This window comes from Verticillium dahliae, genomic scaffold (genome assembly GCF_000150675.1).
Source record: "Verticillium dahliae VdLs.17 supercont1.31 genomic scaffold, whole genome shotgun sequence".
NCBI lineage: Eukaryota > Fungi > Ascomycota > Sordariomycetes > Glomerellales > Plectosphaerellaceae > Verticillium > Verticillium dahliae.
In genome coordinates, this window is record NW_009276920.1 from 166,037 (window position 1) to 180,761 (window position 14,725).

Genomic DNA, 14,725 nt, shown 5'->3' on the forward strand with positions numbered 1-14,725 from the left:
TTTTTCTTAAAAAATTTCAAAAAGTTCCGCCAGAGACAATCATTCCGGCTTGGCCCCAAAAGCCCCTTCTGCCCGCGTTACAAAAACAGAACTTGTCGCTACTCTTGGGGCCCACCCAGTTTGCTCACTTATGGCTGGCTTGCGAACTCACCCACAGTCCTTGCGTCATCGGACATTGTTGTTTGGGTGGTTTGTGGCGAGTATTCAGGACTGTTTGACGAAGTCGACACCTGACCAAGCCGGTATATAGAAGTCTCGTCCAGGATAGAAAAAGCTGGACAAGTTGCCAAAGGTGGAAGTACCTATTCCGAAAGCTTTAGATTGCGGGAGGGGGGGTGGTGTGTGGTGTTGCCCAGGGGTGGGGGAACCCTGAATGTAAACAAAGGCACCGAAACGCGCTGATTGGGCGCGCATTCACGAAAGACAACAGACGGGCCTTGGGCCATGAGATCATGCTGGCCACGTGACCACGAACAGAGGATCCCAACGATGGGCGGCAAGGCGGGTCCCCGCCCCCAGCATCTGGCTGCATCAGCTCCAGCCGACGGTACGTGCACCGAAGCCTCGGCCCAGCGCCGGCCATCCTCTTTCTCCATCCGTCGAGGGCACATGCTGTCCCGCCTCGTCTTCGACAGACATCTACAGCTGTCTCCTGATCACCACCATCCCATCTCGCCAGAGGGCATGCAAGGTAGACGCTGAACCTGCTGCCTGATCAAGCATGGCGATACGAGAGGAGCTCGTCGCTTCGGCGGTATGTCTTTGCATTCCCCTGCGTCTTCCTCAGAAGATTCAATAACTGTTGTGTTTCGAGCGAAGCAGCTAACACCCGTCCAGGCACAATGTCAGTCTCATCCATCATGGTGGCCGACAGCAATTCCTTGGATTAATCTAATCAACTCACAGTCCTGCTTGACCCGAGCGTCGCAAACTCATCCGTCGACAACCGCGTCTCCTTCCTCCGAACCAAGAACCTCACACAAGAGGAAATCGATGCGGCACTCGCCCGCGTGGGTGTGCAGTCACCAGCCGGTACCGCACCACCGCCAGCCATGGGCAGCCCCTACCAGAACAGCCCGCAGCAGTACTACGGCCAACCATACGCGCCGCAACATGCCGCCTGGCAGCCGCCCCCGCCTCCACCGAAGCGGGACTGGAGGGACTGGTTCATCATGGCGACGGTCGTGGGCGGCGTCAGCTACGGAGTATACGAGCTGACCAAGGTATGTTGAGAACTTATACGGCGCTGGCCATGAGCCATAGATGCGCTGAGGACCATCGACTGACATGCGCAGCGCTACGTGTACCCTCTTATCGCACCACCAACCCCCGAACGCCTAGAACAGGACAAGAAGACGATTGAGGAGCAGTTTGACGGGGCCTTTGCGCTGGTGGAGCAGCTGGCCAAGGACACGGAAGCGCTCAAGGCGGCGGAACAGGAGCGAACTGAGCGGCTGGACACGGCCCTCTCTGATTTCGAGGGTGTCATCAACGAGCTCAAGTCGGCGAACAAGCGCCGCGACGACGAGGCGCAGCGGATCCGCGATGATGTGTACAACCTCAAGGATGCTATCCCCAAGGCTCTCGAGACGCAAAAGGATCTGACGGATCAGAGGCTGCGCGAGATCAACGCCGAGCTGACGAGCCTGAAGACGCTCATCTCGCAACGCATGACCGCTCCCTCGCCATCGCCCACGCCGGTCAACGGCTACCTCCGCCCGAACAACAGCACCAGCGGAACGCCGGCGACACCGAGCGGCAACAAGTCGGCGTCGGTGGCTGACGAGAAGCCATCGCCCGAGCCGACGACGCCCTCGAGCACCGAGCCGGCCAAGCCCAACAACTTTAGCAGCGCCGGTAAGAGCCTCGCGCTCGGCGGTTCGGGTGCCAAGGCTTCCATCCCCGCCTGGCAGATGGCCATGGCGAACAAGTCGACCAACTCTTCATCAGCTGCCAGCAGCGGTGACGCCGCGGGCGCTTCGCAGGCTCAGGCTGGTGGCTCTGCTTGACCTCAGCAGGAGTAGGCCCGCACGGGCAAGGCAGGCAGTTTGTATAGTACGATGAGGGTACAGGTAGCGAACGGCGTGTATGGGTTGGATCTACGGACTTGCGAATCTTGTATGCGGCGAGGAAGTTGCACCGGGCAGTAGTACATGGATGTTTTTGAAAATGACATAGTTGGTGAGACTCAAACATGGCAAGTTCAATGTCACATAAAGGGACCTTGCTTTTGCGGCCCTGGTCGCACTGTTCTGTGTGGGCATCTTACTTCATGCCCATGAAGAGTTGTATCAGAAAGCAAAACATTCACAGCCCCACGGAGCGTCCACCGCGATTGACATGGCTGCATCAGCATGTGAATCGAGTCTCATACAGGTGTGCTGCTAGCCATGTTCCCAGTGGTGCATCCCTGGTGCAGATGGGCTGGTCTCCTGACCGCAAGGGTTTCCGTATTGGGGTTGCTCCAGCCGAGAATCCATCCAAGCGTGTCCATTGACTGGCACCAACTCGCAAGTCCACCTGTATTCTGACAACTCTCGCATGTCCATTCCGCCCTGGGGCGACAGCACTAGCGCGCCGCCCCTTCGCAAACTCGCAGACAGAACCCAGCACCCGAGGCTCGTTCTTCGTCATGGATGCCCTTGGGTTTGTTCGACGGGCATGGTGGCATGGCAGCATGGCCTCGATTTGTGTTGGACCTGGGATGAACTGCACTTGCCACTGAGAAATCTTGCCACACCTTGTTCTGGTGCCCTCCCCAACCTGTCAAGCAGGCCTCTCTGGATTTCTTTTCTTCTTTCGCCCGTTCGTCATCCCATCCTATCCCGCAAGGAATGCTGAATCGTCAAGCGTCACCCGCAACGCCCGCCATGTCGACCCCACCAGCACCTCAACCGCCGTCCGAGACTGAAACTAGCTCGACCTTGACAGTGAGGCAGCAAGCCAAGCTTCTTCTCGCGATCCTCCCCAAGGTTCCATTGATCGTCCAGACGGCTCTGCTCCATATATTGCACCTGTCGGCGTCAGCGAAACATCTTGACCTCCACGGCGAATTGATCGTTGCCGTTCTTCGTTCGTTCTTGCAAACCAACAAACCACGCACCGTTTCGTCGACGCAGCGTCTTGTCAATCGGGATCCCGGCGTCAAGGGCAGGATATGGGTGGCCAACTATGCCGCGCCCGTGCCGCCAGAGACTGGCGTCCGTGATGCGCTGACTGCCGCCATCGAAGCGCTGCAAGACCATTCAACGGCATCATCCGCCAAGGCGCCCCTTCGGCTGCCCAGGATCGTGGCGGTCGAGGCCGAGTGGACGGGCTACCGCGCGGCCGCAGCCCAGGACGCGACACTGCCAGCCATGTCGGAGAGGCAGAGGTATGACGAGATGCAGAAGGAGGTTCAGACCCCGCTCACCGTTCTCTACTTCCACGGCGGCGCCTACTATGTCGGCGACCCATGTGCCTACCGGGCCGTTACGAAGAAGCTGGCCAAGCTGACGGGCGGTCGATGTTACTCGGTCCGGTATCGTCTGGCGCCCCAAAATCCGTTTCCGGCAGCCGTGCTGGATGCGTTGGCCTCCTACCTGGCACTTCTGTATCCCCCACCAGACGCTTACCACGAGGCGGTCGAAGCACAAAACATTGTGTTTTCAGGTGACAGGTGAGTCAAGAGGCCCATTCCAGATGAGCCATGGCGCGCTGCCGAACGTGCTGACAATCGTGTGTGCGCAGTGCCGGCGGCAACCTGAGCCTAGCCCTGCTACAGACCCTGCTGGAGCTCCGACGGCAGAGGCGCACCATTGCCTGGTTCGGCGAGGAGCGCGAGGTGCCGCTGCCGGCCGGCGTCGCCGCGTGCTCGCCGTGGATGGACATCACGCAGAGCTCGCCCAGCTGGGAGGCCAACGGCGCCTTTGACTACCTGCCGACGCCGACGCGGCACCGCGCCATCAGCATCCCCCCCTGCGAGGCGTGGCCGGCGAGCCCGCCACGCACGAGCATGTACGCTGACGACGCGCTGCTCGCGCACCCGCTGGCGACGCTGCTCATGGCGCGCGACTGGACCGGGGCGCCGCCGGTGTACGTGTGCACGGGCTGGGAGCTGCTCGCAGACGAGGACAAGTACATTGCGAAGCATCTGCGCAGCCAGGGCGTCCCCGTCGTGTTCGAGGAGTACGAAGGCATGCCGCACTGCTTCGTGCTGCTGATGCCCGGCATGCCGAATGCGCAGCGCTGCTTTGAGGGGTGGGCGGGGTTCATGAAGGCCGTCGTTGGCACATTTGGCGGGATCGAGTCGCGGGCCGTCAGCATCAAGGCCAAGACCCTGGAGGAGACGGAGCTCAGCTTTGAGAGCCTCAGCGAGGTGACTGAGCAGGCGATGAGGAGTCGGGTACTGAAGTCAATTGCAGATAATGTTCCAGCGCCGCCCGAGGCCTCGGCCAAGTTGTAGGGCGGCATCTGCCTGATATTGGGAACAGCGGCGATGGGCTTTTTTTTTCATTTTTTTGGTCAGAGACAGCAGCGTTCTAGTTCAAGATTTGCATTGAGAATGATGCGAACCATATTCAATTCTGAAAACCTTGTCTACGATTGCTATCAGAGCACTCAAGATGCTGTTGGGGCAGGTATCAACAAGATATCTGAGGTAGGTAGGTAGGTAGGTAAGGTACCTTACCTCAGGACGCCCCTGACAGTTCAATGGTGAAGCTCGGACATGTACTCTCTGGCAGTGGCTGCACCAAAAAGGTACAAGCTCGGATCCGAATGCGGGTCCCGGCCAAGGGTCACGGAGCTTCTTGAACAATTATTCACTGTCTTGCTAGAGCACCTTGACACACACTCGCTCTGATCACATACACTCTCCCAACCCAACTCATCCTCCCCCCCCGACCGATGGAGCGCCATAAGCAGGCCGTGACCAGGATAGCCTCCTCGGTTCGGGCCTTCTTTGACCGCAAGGAGCCCTACCGCATCTTCCACGGTTCGACCAACAGCACCCGTCCCTTCCGTCGCGATCGCTTCGTGGACATTAGTGCCCTGAACAATGTCCTCGAAGTCAACAAGGCTCGACGCATCGCCCTCGTCGAGCCCAATGTTCCCATGGACCGTCTCGTCGAGAACACCCTCCGACATGGCCTGATCCCTCCCGTCGTCATGGAGTCCCCCGGCATCACGGCGGGCGGTGGGTACGCAGGCACGGCGGGTGAGAGCTCCAGCTTCAAGCACGGCTTCTTTGACGACACGATCAACGAGGTCGAGATGGTCCTGGCCAACGGCGACGTCGTCAAGGCGAGCCCCACCGAACGTGCAGATCTCTTCCGAGGCGCCGCCGGTGCTGTCGGCACCCTCGGCATCACGACTCTCATCGAGCTGCAGCTCATCGAAGCGAAAAAGTATGTCAAGACGACCTACCACCGCACGCGCACCGTGGCCGAGGCTGTCGAGCTCGTCAAGGCCGAGACTCTGAACCCGGAGAACGACTACGTCGACGGCGTCGTCTTCTCCAAGAGCCACGGCGTCGTCGTCACGGGCACCCTGACCGACGACAAGCCGGCCGAGACCAAGCCCCAGACCTTCAGCGGCGCCTGGGACCCCTGGTACTACCTGCACGTCGAGGAGCGCACCAAGGCCGCCGGCACGACCGACGTCTCGGTGCCCGCCGTCGACTTTATTCCTCTGGCCGAGTACCTCTTCCGCTACGACCGCGGCGGTTTCTGGGTCGGCGCCGCCGCCTTTGACTACTTCCGCCCCGTGCCCTTCAACCGCTTCTTCCGCTGGTTCCTCGACGACTTTCTCCACACGCGCATGCTCTACCGCGCCCTGCACGGCAGCGGCGAGTCGGCCCGCTTCATGGTCCAGGACCTCGCGCTGCCGTACGAGAATGCCGAAAAGTTCATCGACTACACGACCGAGCACACGGGCATCTGGCCCCTCTGGCTGTGCCCCCTTCAGCAGACCCCGGCGCCCACCTTCCACCCGCACACGGACAGGCCCGCGCCCGCCGCCGCTTCCGCTTCCACTTCCGCTTCCGCCGCTGCTCCCCCGGCCGCCCCGGGGGCAGCGCCGCCCCAGCCCAAGGGCAGGCCGATGCTCAACATTGGCCTCTGGGGCTTCGGCGCCAAGGAGCCGGCGGCCTTTGTGGCGCAGAACCGCGCCCTCGAGGACAAGCTGCACGCGCTCGGCGGCATGAAGTGGCTCTACGCGCACCTCTACCAGTCGCGGGACGACTTTTGGCGCACGTACGACGCCGCCTGGTACGACGCCCTGCGCGCCAAGTACGGCGCCGACACGCTGCCGACCGTGTACGACAAGGTCAAGGTCGACGTCAATGCCCGCGCCGAGGAGCTCAAGCAGTGGCGCCAGCGGCTCAAGGCGACGTGGCCGCTCGCTGGCCTCTGGGGCATCTGGAAGTCCATCCAGAGCAAGGACTACAAGCTGCATCGCAATGCCGAGTGGAAGTTCAACAAGGAGAGAGACGCATAACTCGGTCGATCGTTGATCCGAGCCCGGCCGCCTTTTCATCGTGCCAGGCAGGCAGGCAGGAGGCTTATAGACAGAGGGGAAAAAGCTGGCAAGGTCATGATCTAGATAGACTGGGCAAGCTCGCCTTTCACCTGTATCATGCCGGCCTTGTACTATTGTACCACCACCGTCCTATTTAGACATGTCGTTCAACACATACCATTCCTTAGACCCAACAAACCAAGAAGAGCTCCTCGTTAGACATGACACTTGCATTGCAGACATCTCAGCCAGGACTTTAATCTATAACTGTTTATCATTGCAAAAAAAAAAAAAAAAGAGAAAAAAAAAAGTCCGCATTCACTGGGCAGCGTCATGTGTAACGCTCTCGCCCGCTCTAACGCAGTCGTTCGTGCATCTATATGCCGATGTAGAAATCATAGACCTCAAAGTACCCCCATGCATGTCTGTCTGCTTCAACGACAGCCCATCTAATTATTGCACCAGCCTCTATTAGTGCCAGGGGCCGGATCCAGTAGTTTCCCCCGTGTCGGCAGTACCGACCGCGCGCCGCGTTCCTCTCCGTTTTCCGTCTCTCAGTCTCCCCTAAGCCTTGATAGAGTACTCGCGTCTGAACATATCGTCGACCTTCTCGAGGTAGTACGTGCCAGGGGCGATGGTGGAGACTTCACCTGCAGGGGTAAAGTCCTTCTGCAGGTGAGCCTTCTTACGAAGGTCGCACATCTGAAAAAACACATTAGCTTCAAAGGAGTCTTTACACGCAGGATATAGAGCAGTGGGACGTACCGCCTCGTAGTCCACGGGGCTGAGGACGCGGCGGGCCTCCAGTCGGGAGCGAATGTCGAGAACCTTCTGGATGGGGGCGACGCTGCCCTCGATGCGGAAGGACATGAAGCTGGAGGCAAGACCAGATCCGTAGCTGAAAAGACCGACGCGCTTGCCGACAAGGGCCGCGTCGTCGACGTGGTAGATCAAGCTGGCGAGACCGCCCCAGACGCTGGCACAGTACATGTTGCCGCAGAGGGTGGCGACCTGGATGCCGGGGCTGACCCGCTCCTGGAACTTCTTCTTGGTGAGGCCCATGAAGGTCTTCTCAACGACCTTGTCGGTCAGAGACGTCTCGTACTCCATGTCGCGCAGCTCAGGGGCGACCTCGGCAAAGGCGGCGTTGTCGGCGTTGGCGAGGTAGTCGTGGTACAGCAGGCGAGCGTAGGACTTCTGGACGAGCTTGCAGTTGGGGGCGTGAAAGGCGAGGTAGTCGAAACGATCCAGGGACAGCTTGGCGGCATCGCCGTTGGCGTGGCCGTTAGCGACCTTGGCCTCCCGCTTGTTGTAGTCACGGTAGGCGGCGTCAAGGGCCTTGGTGTAGCACTTGTTGGAGAAGTGGCCGTCGACGTAGGGGTATTCGCTCGTCAGGTCGGGCTTGTAAAAGTCGTAGGCGTGCTGCATGTAGGTGCCGCGAAGGCCAGGCTCGGCAACGATGGGAGCGTTGGGGCCGACGAGGAGGGCGACGGCACCGGCACCACCGGTGGGGCGGGCGTTGCCCTTGGCGTAGAGAGCAATGTCACCAGCGACGACAATGGCGTCGCGGCCGTCCCAGGCGGAGGATTCGATCCAGTTGAGGGTGTTGAACAGGGCATTGGTGCCGCCATAGCAGGCGTTGAGGGTATCGACACCCTCAATGCTGGTGTTGTCGCCGAAGAGCTGCATGAGGACAGTCTTGACAGACTTGGACTTGTCGAGGATGGTCTCGGTGCCGACCTCGAGGCGGCCGATGGAGTTGGTGTCGATTTCGTACTTCTTGAGCAGGTTGCTCACCACGGTCAGAGCGAAAGAGTAGATATCCTCACGGTCGTCGCAGAAGGCCATCTTGGTCTGGCCGAGGCCGATCGTGTACTTGCCAGTGCTGGCGCCATCATGCTTCTCGAGTTCAGACTGCTCGACATACTAAACCACGAGGAGAAAATCCGAGGTCAGCAAGTGAAGCCAATGCGAGTAGGCACAGAAGCGGGCATTTCTTTCAAGAAGACGTGAGATCCGAGACTTGCGTTGGGCGCGTGAATTGTGCTGCAGGAAAAGGGGGAGCGCACAAAGGGAGGGGTAGGAGGGGCGATGTCGGTGATGGCGACAATTCCTCAGGACAAGTGCCAAACGTACCTGGCTGGGGAAATAGACCTCAATGGCCTTGATGCCGATGTTCTGGGGACGGGAAGCCATCTTGTACGTGATATGAGGTGTTGTGAATGGCTTCAGGGCAGAAGAAATGAGGATTGGCAAGAAGCGAAGGGGGGTTGTCTAAAGGCGGTCGTTAGCCAGCGTGCATGGTTTTGAAGGAGATTTCACCGCTGTTTTGATCGGTGCCCCGCGCGCCCTCGGAGAAAGGGGGGGGGGGGAGGGCATGAAATGAACTGAAGCGAAAAAGGCACTTGTCGATGAGGTGGTGTTCACTGGCAGAAGGGGGGGGGGGGGGGGGAGGGCCCCTCGGGCCCCTCCCCCTCCAACGAAAAGACGGCGGGGCCTCTAACGCAAACCGCCTCACTAACTGCTAAAAAAAATACAGGGGCTGGAGGGGCTCGGCCCATGAAGGACCCCCCCCGGATTTTTGGTATGCGAGCTCCCTGTGGCACAAAAATGAACCGAAAAGGTACAGGAAAAAAGGTGAAAAGTTTATAAAGGTGTCCGAAATGTTGGTGCCTGGTTCCAAAGGATGGGCATCAAGGTCCTCCAAAATCCCGAAGCTTTTTAACTCTTTTGCGGCCGCCCACCCGAGTCTGGTTCCAATGGCCCACGAAAATAGGGGACGATAAACCCGCGACTTTAATATTGTTCTCCACCGACTCTCAGTGAAGCAGACGCCTGCGAGGCCCGATGAGGAAAGGTTGGGCTCTTTCGTCCCGTCTGTCGCCGGTGCCACCCATGTCTGTGCCTGTGCTCGTGCCTGCAGTGCAACAGTTCCGCGCTTGCCAATGCCCTGCCTCGTGCCTCCGATCCAACAAACCCTGCACCTTGTTTTTTTGGCGCCTTGCCTGCCACCTCCTGCCTATGTGCCTCTTCTGTTGTGGGTGTCGTGTGTGTGACCCCATCTCCAACACCCCAGAGGTGCGTCACGCAACCGGCGGGCAACCACGGGCAGGCAGTGGCTTGTCTTCAGGGCACCGAGACAGCGGGGACGTGCCTGGATCAGGTACCTGCCTAGGCCACTCCCCCCCCCCCCCCCCCCCCAACGGAATCCCTCAGCGGGTCCCAATCGCACGCAACTGTCAAGCCTGCGTGGCCAATCAGGCCATTTTCACCAAACTAAACCTTGCGAAGCTTAACCTCCTTTCCCTTTCCTCCACCCCTCCCCATATCGACATCAACATCGACATCCCCCTTGCCTGTGCTCCAAGTACGGTAGAATCTGGTGGGTCAACACGCAAGAACCAAAGGCTGCCCCCTGCACAGCCACACGATGGTGCCTGTTACTATTGCAATCTCCCAATGCCAATCTCAACATACACACACACACACACACACACACACACACACACACACACACACACACACACACACGCGTCTCAGAGGTGATGGACATGGTGAATAGGTACTTCTTTGGCGTCTTACAACCTGCCAACAAAACAACCCCGCCGCCTCAGCCATCGTCAACGTCACCTTCAGCTTCTGACTGCCATTGTCAATCCCCTGGCCACGGGCGGCCACGTCATATCAGTCGTACCTCTCCGTGGCTAAGTGAACAGTCGTCTCTTCTACAGCCCCTGCGCTCGTGCATCTCCATCCACCAAGAACCTCCAAATGAAGAGGGCCAGCAGCATCAATGGTAAGCAACAAGTGCTCTCTGTATTGCCAATCGAGGTGGGAAGCATTTACTGTACAACGCCCATACTCACGACCTCGTTTGGACAGCCTCGCCGTGACTGTGGGGTCCTCGCCCGCTCCCTTCGTCCGCCGCGCGGCACACTTTTTTCTGTTCCTGCTCTCCGCCCTCGCCTTCTTGATGAGTTGCGTAGACCACGCGCACCTCGATCGTGATCGATCTATGATTCGACTGAAGTCGCATATCCCGAGTCCGAGCCTGGTCCTTGCAGGTGTTCGGCCCTCGCCGTCTTCGTCTTCTCAGATGCTGCTTCCTTGCCGTCGCTGGTAGTCTCCTTCTCCTTCTCCTTCTCCTTCTCCTCTTCTGCCCGCCTCTCCTCAGCCGCTTTAATCTCCTTCTCCTTCTTCTGCTTTCGAGTGTCTATCACCCACTGAGCTGCATGCTCGATCGCCGCATCTGGACTTCTCTTGTGCCTCATCAGGAACCCCTGAATCTCCGCTGGACTGAACTCGTGGGCCGGGATACGTGCCACAAACTCGTGCGACAGAGCTTCGACGTGTGCTACAGTCTTGGCCATCCGCGCCGCCGCAGCCTCGGCCGCAGCCTTCTCGGCGTCAGCATCAACTCCCGGCGCGTCGCGGTCCGCCGCCTCGTGGCCGTCTCCGTCGTCGCCCTCGAGGGGAGCGTAGATGGCGCGGAAAATGGCACCGATGATCTCGGCGTCAGCCTGTGAGAACTTGACAATCATGTCGACCCGGCCAGGTCGAATCAACGCCTTGTCGAGCTTCTCTACGTGGTTGGTCGTCATGATGAGGACGCGACCTTCCTGACTGGCGACGCCGTCCAGGATGTTCAGCAGGCCTGACAAGGAGAGCCTCGACGAGCTGCTGGTGGCAGCGGCGCTGAGGATACCTGTGGTCAGCTGGCCGGGCACCATGGCATTGGCAGAAGCATCGCTCCTGTCAGCATCGCCGGAGAGCACGTCGCTGACCTCCCGCGTATGTGTTAGACCGGCCGTGTCAATGTCCTCCAGAAGAACAACACACCGACGGGGGAGATCGGAAAACAGGGTGGCAAGCGTTTCCTCGTTGGCGACAATGGAGCTCAGGCTGACAATGTAGATCCGCAGCTTGAAGTAGCCGGCCAGCGCGAGTGCGAGCGAGCTCTTGCCGCAACCGGGAGGCCCCTCGTACAGGTAGCCACGACGCCAGGGAATGCCACGGTTGGAATACCAGTTCCGGGTAGCGGGTGACAGGTAGTCGGACACATCATCGATGAGCTCCTTCTTCGTCTTTTCGTTGAGGATGACGGTCGAGAAGGGCCGCGACGTCCGGGCCATGCACCTCTGCCAGGTGGGGTCGGTGGAACCCGCACGAATGCCCCCGCGGTAGATCATGGTCTTCTTGGTATCCTTCTTGAGATATTCCAGGCGGGCCTCGAGGAGAAGCTGCTTCAGGATCCAAGGCGAGCGTCCAAAGCAGGAGATGCTGATCTCCTCTCTCTCGCTGACGGTCAAGTAGGACCCTTGTTGTTGGTTCTGGCTCCTCTTGAAACGGAGGAGGCGGCCCTTATACCAGAAGATGTGGTTACCAAAGCTTGGCGTGTAAGCCAGACCCTTCTTCTTGTGTCCGACCTCGCTGGTGGTCGTGGCAGTAGAGTCGTCTTCATCGTCGTCCTCTTCGTCCTCGTCGTACGACCAGCGCATAAGGAACCAGGCTCTCGAGTTGAGGTTTGTGTTGGCAATGAAGCGTCGGGACTTCTTTGCGAAGCGCTGTGTGGCAACCCAGGCCATGAGAATGTTCTGAAGAGAGGGGGGGAAAGAGTCAGAGACCAGGGTATGTTTGCGGTAGTGAGTTGGCTGGGTTACTCACATAAATTTCATCGTCGGTTCGCACGTCGACAGAGGACATGAGATGGGACTCGATCAGGCCCCAGACATAGTCGCTCAAATATTGCCAGGCAAAGGTGGCACCACCACACAGGATGATCAGGGGGATGTAGACATTAAGATCGATGCCAAAATATTTTTGACAGGCACTTGTCAGGATGCTGAAGCCGGGGAAGAAGAAGTCCAGAATGGCCTGTGATGGCTGTGCTTGCGGAGCATCAAAGGACGAAGCCTCTGTCGCTGCCGTCGTGCAAGAGGAGTGTGACAGCGTATCCATACCGACGAAAGGCGTCTAAGGAAAACAACTGGAGATGGTGTGCGTGCGTATAGGCCGTTCTCATTCGTTTCCTCTTCCTGTGCGACAACGACAATGAAGCGAGAGCAGGAGGATGAGAGGAGGATGTCTATACAGACAGCGACAATGACGAAGGACCAGCGATGCCCTATATGTAGGTCGGCATCTACCTACGCTGTGCTCTCATCCTTCCAGGCTGACAGCCCCCCACCAGCAAATTGGATGATCATTTGGCCTCCCCCCAACTATGACTGCAGGCCGAGCTGGATTGATGGATGGATGAGGCCTCGCTCGAGGTGCGGAACACGTGTGGAGTCGCGCTGCTGACACGTTGGGTCGAGGACGGCGCCCAACCGGAAACCGTCACCGAGCTCTCTGTATGCGCGTGAGACACGGTGCTTGTGTCGCAACGCCGCCTATCATAGTTGGTGCACTCGATGAATTCACGCTGTCCGTGACAAAGAAAAAGCAGTGCCGGGAAATAGACTGATTGGTCGTGATCAAGTAGCTAACACGATCGTTGCTGTCGACTTGCACGCCACCCATTCATGTGAGCAGGAGGGAGCCTGGATCATGGCATCGTTGAGACCGGGGGGTTGGCGTGCTGCGATGCCTAGAACTTTGTGATGGCTCGTAGGCAACCACATGCGTGTTTTCCTGCACCTGGTGCGACGCCTGCATATGGCGAACCGCGTTGCGGGCCAGGGCAGGAGACCATATGTACCAGACATGAGAGTACCTAGGTAGAAGGCAGGTAAGGTAGCAAAAGTCGGGACGAAAAAGGTCACTTGGCAAGGAACCACCAGATGCCATCGGGTGGACTTGTGGTGCCGTCACCACATTCGGCCATGCACTTGTGGGACACCCGGCGGCCTCATGCCTAGGTGGTATTGGTGGCGGGCATGGCCAGATTGGTCTGGAACTGCCGGTCCACAGAACGCGGGTCTCAGGGCTGAAGAAGGGCTCCAATGACGTCGAGGCTGGGGAACACTGCCTACCTAAGGTAAGGTAGGTACCTACCGGTGACTCCTTTGGGTTGAGGCCTCTCCCAGTAGACCCTTGACACCAACTGGCCCTTTTACGAGCCTTTGTGCACAATAAAGACACTCACCGCACTGCTAGACACGAGAACAATTTTGCCTCTCATGCTTCCATCACCGGAGGCGTCGTATGACGTTTTCTGTGTGCAGTGTCTCGTCAGTGACGTAGGCAGGGACTTGGCATGGCACTGTCATTCCGCGTTTGGCTGACCAGCCTCCTCACAGGCTCAGGATTATAGGCACTTGTAGTCGAGCAAACAGACTCCGTGTAAGAAAAGAGTCAATTAGACCAATGGATTGTTTTGTACATTGCCACATAAAGCCGTGAATCACATCGCTAGCCCAGGTAAATACCTCCCTAAGTAACCAGAGTCCCTTCAATACCGAGGTCCTGTTTGCCCTCTTTGGGTTGAGTGGTATTCTCGGCCTCGGCGGCCGTAAGTTTGCGCCAGCTTGAACCTCCCTTGTTCACCTATAAGCCCCTCCGGCCGGGCATCAAATACAACCACAAACCAGCCAATGTCTGGCAAGTCTCATCATAATCCCCCTCGTGAGTAAGAATGACATTGCGGAGGCAGAAAGGTAAAGAGCGTTGGTTGTCGTTCAGCTCGCAACGACCCTATGGGGCCGTTCCTCAGATGCTCTCAGTCGTTCCAGTCTTCATACTTTCGATCCCCGCCGCCGCCGTTGCCCACATGGAAGAAGGCGGGCGCTGCTGCTGGTGCACTGGGAGGCGGCGGTGGTCCGAGATCGAAGAATGCCGGGGTCGGGCCCGAGGGCATCGGGTCCTGCGGCGCATTCAAGTCGAAGAAGCCGTCATTGGCACCACTTGCCATGGGCATGGGCATGTAGCTCACGGGGCTCGGCGGCCGTGGCACGTATGTGTGAGGCATTGTTGGGGGCGGCGGCGGCGGTGGCGGCGGAGTGAACCGCGGCATGGGCCGTACAGGAGGGGGCGGCATCTTAGGATACGAGGAGGGTTGTCGTCCTCCCGAGCTTCGGCTGCTCCTCCCGCCCCCGCTGCTTCGCTTGGAGGCGGCCCGCACGGAGATGCTGTCGTTTTGAAGTTGGGGCTCACCCAAAAGGAGGGGGACGTCGTCCTGCCGGATAAAGGGGATGGGTGGCGTAGCGGAGACCGTCCAGTACTAGACGATTCTCTTCTTCTGGACGGCCATTAGCCTAAACGGGGGGTGCCGCGCAGGTGTATTTCC

The 14,725-nt window shown here is 58.8% G+C and overlaps 6 protein-coding genes across 6 annotated transcripts; 3 read left to right on the forward strand and 3 right to left on the reverse strand.

Moving 5' to 3' along the window:
- Positions 1-611: 611 nt before the first annotated feature.
- VDAG_10088 (peroxisomal membrane protein PER10) lies at positions 612-2,009 on the forward strand (the record flags this gene model as incomplete). The annotated part of the gene is made up of 4 exons (XM_009651352.1): positions 612-754; positions 838-844; positions 907-1,223; positions 1,296-2,009. The coding sequence occupies exons 3-4, from the start codon at positions 1,053-1,055 to the stop codon at positions 2,007-2,009; spliced, it is 885 nt and encodes a 294-aa protein (XP_009649647.1). The 5' UTR covers positions 612-754; positions 838-844; positions 907-1,052.
- An 861-nt stretch (positions 2,010-2,870) lies between these two features.
- On the forward strand, positions 2,871-4,444 carry VDAG_10089 (uncharacterized protein; the record flags this gene model as incomplete). The annotated part of the gene is made up of 2 exons (XM_009651353.1): positions 2,871-3,658; positions 3,730-4,444. 2 exons carry the CDS (start codon positions 2,871-2,873, stop codon positions 4,442-4,444), a joined length of 1,503 nt encoding a protein of 500 aa, XP_009649648.1.
- Positions 4,445-4,887: 443 nt separating this feature from the next.
- Positions 4,888-6,477, forward strand: VDAG_10090 (24-dehydrocholesterol reductase; the record flags this gene model as incomplete). Its single annotated transcript, XM_009651354.1, has 1 exon — positions 4,888-6,477. One exon carries the CDS (start codon positions 4,888-4,890, stop codon positions 6,475-6,477), a length of 1,590 nt encoding a protein of 529 aa, XP_009649649.1.
- Positions 6,478-7,062: 585 nt separating this feature from the next.
- On the reverse strand, positions 7,063-8,694 carry VDAG_10091 (hydroxymethylglutaryl-CoA synthase; the record flags this gene model as incomplete). The annotated part of the gene is made up of 3 exons (XM_009651355.1): positions 7,063-7,200; positions 7,264-8,424; positions 8,635-8,694. The coding sequence occupies 3 exons, from the start codon at positions 8,692-8,694 to the stop codon at positions 7,063-7,065; spliced, it is 1,359 nt and encodes a 452-aa protein (XP_009649650.1).
- A 1,817-nt stretch (positions 8,695-10,511) lies between these two features.
- On the reverse strand, positions 10,512-12,456 carry VDAG_10092 (mitochondrial chaperone BCS1; the record flags this gene model as incomplete). Its single annotated transcript, XM_009651356.1, has 2 exons — positions 10,512-12,092; positions 12,163-12,456. 2 exons carry the CDS (start codon positions 12,454-12,456, stop codon positions 10,512-10,514), a joined length of 1,875 nt encoding a protein of 624 aa, XP_009649651.1.
- Positions 12,457-14,158: 1,702 nt separating this feature from the next.
- Positions 14,159-14,476, reverse strand: VDAG_10093 (uncharacterized protein; the record flags this gene model as incomplete). The annotated part of the gene is made up of 1 exon (XM_009651357.1): positions 14,159-14,476. The coding sequence occupies one exon, from the start codon at positions 14,474-14,476 to the stop codon at positions 14,159-14,161; it is 318 nt and encodes a 105-aa protein (XP_009649652.1).
- Positions 14,477-14,725: the final 249 nt, after the last annotated feature.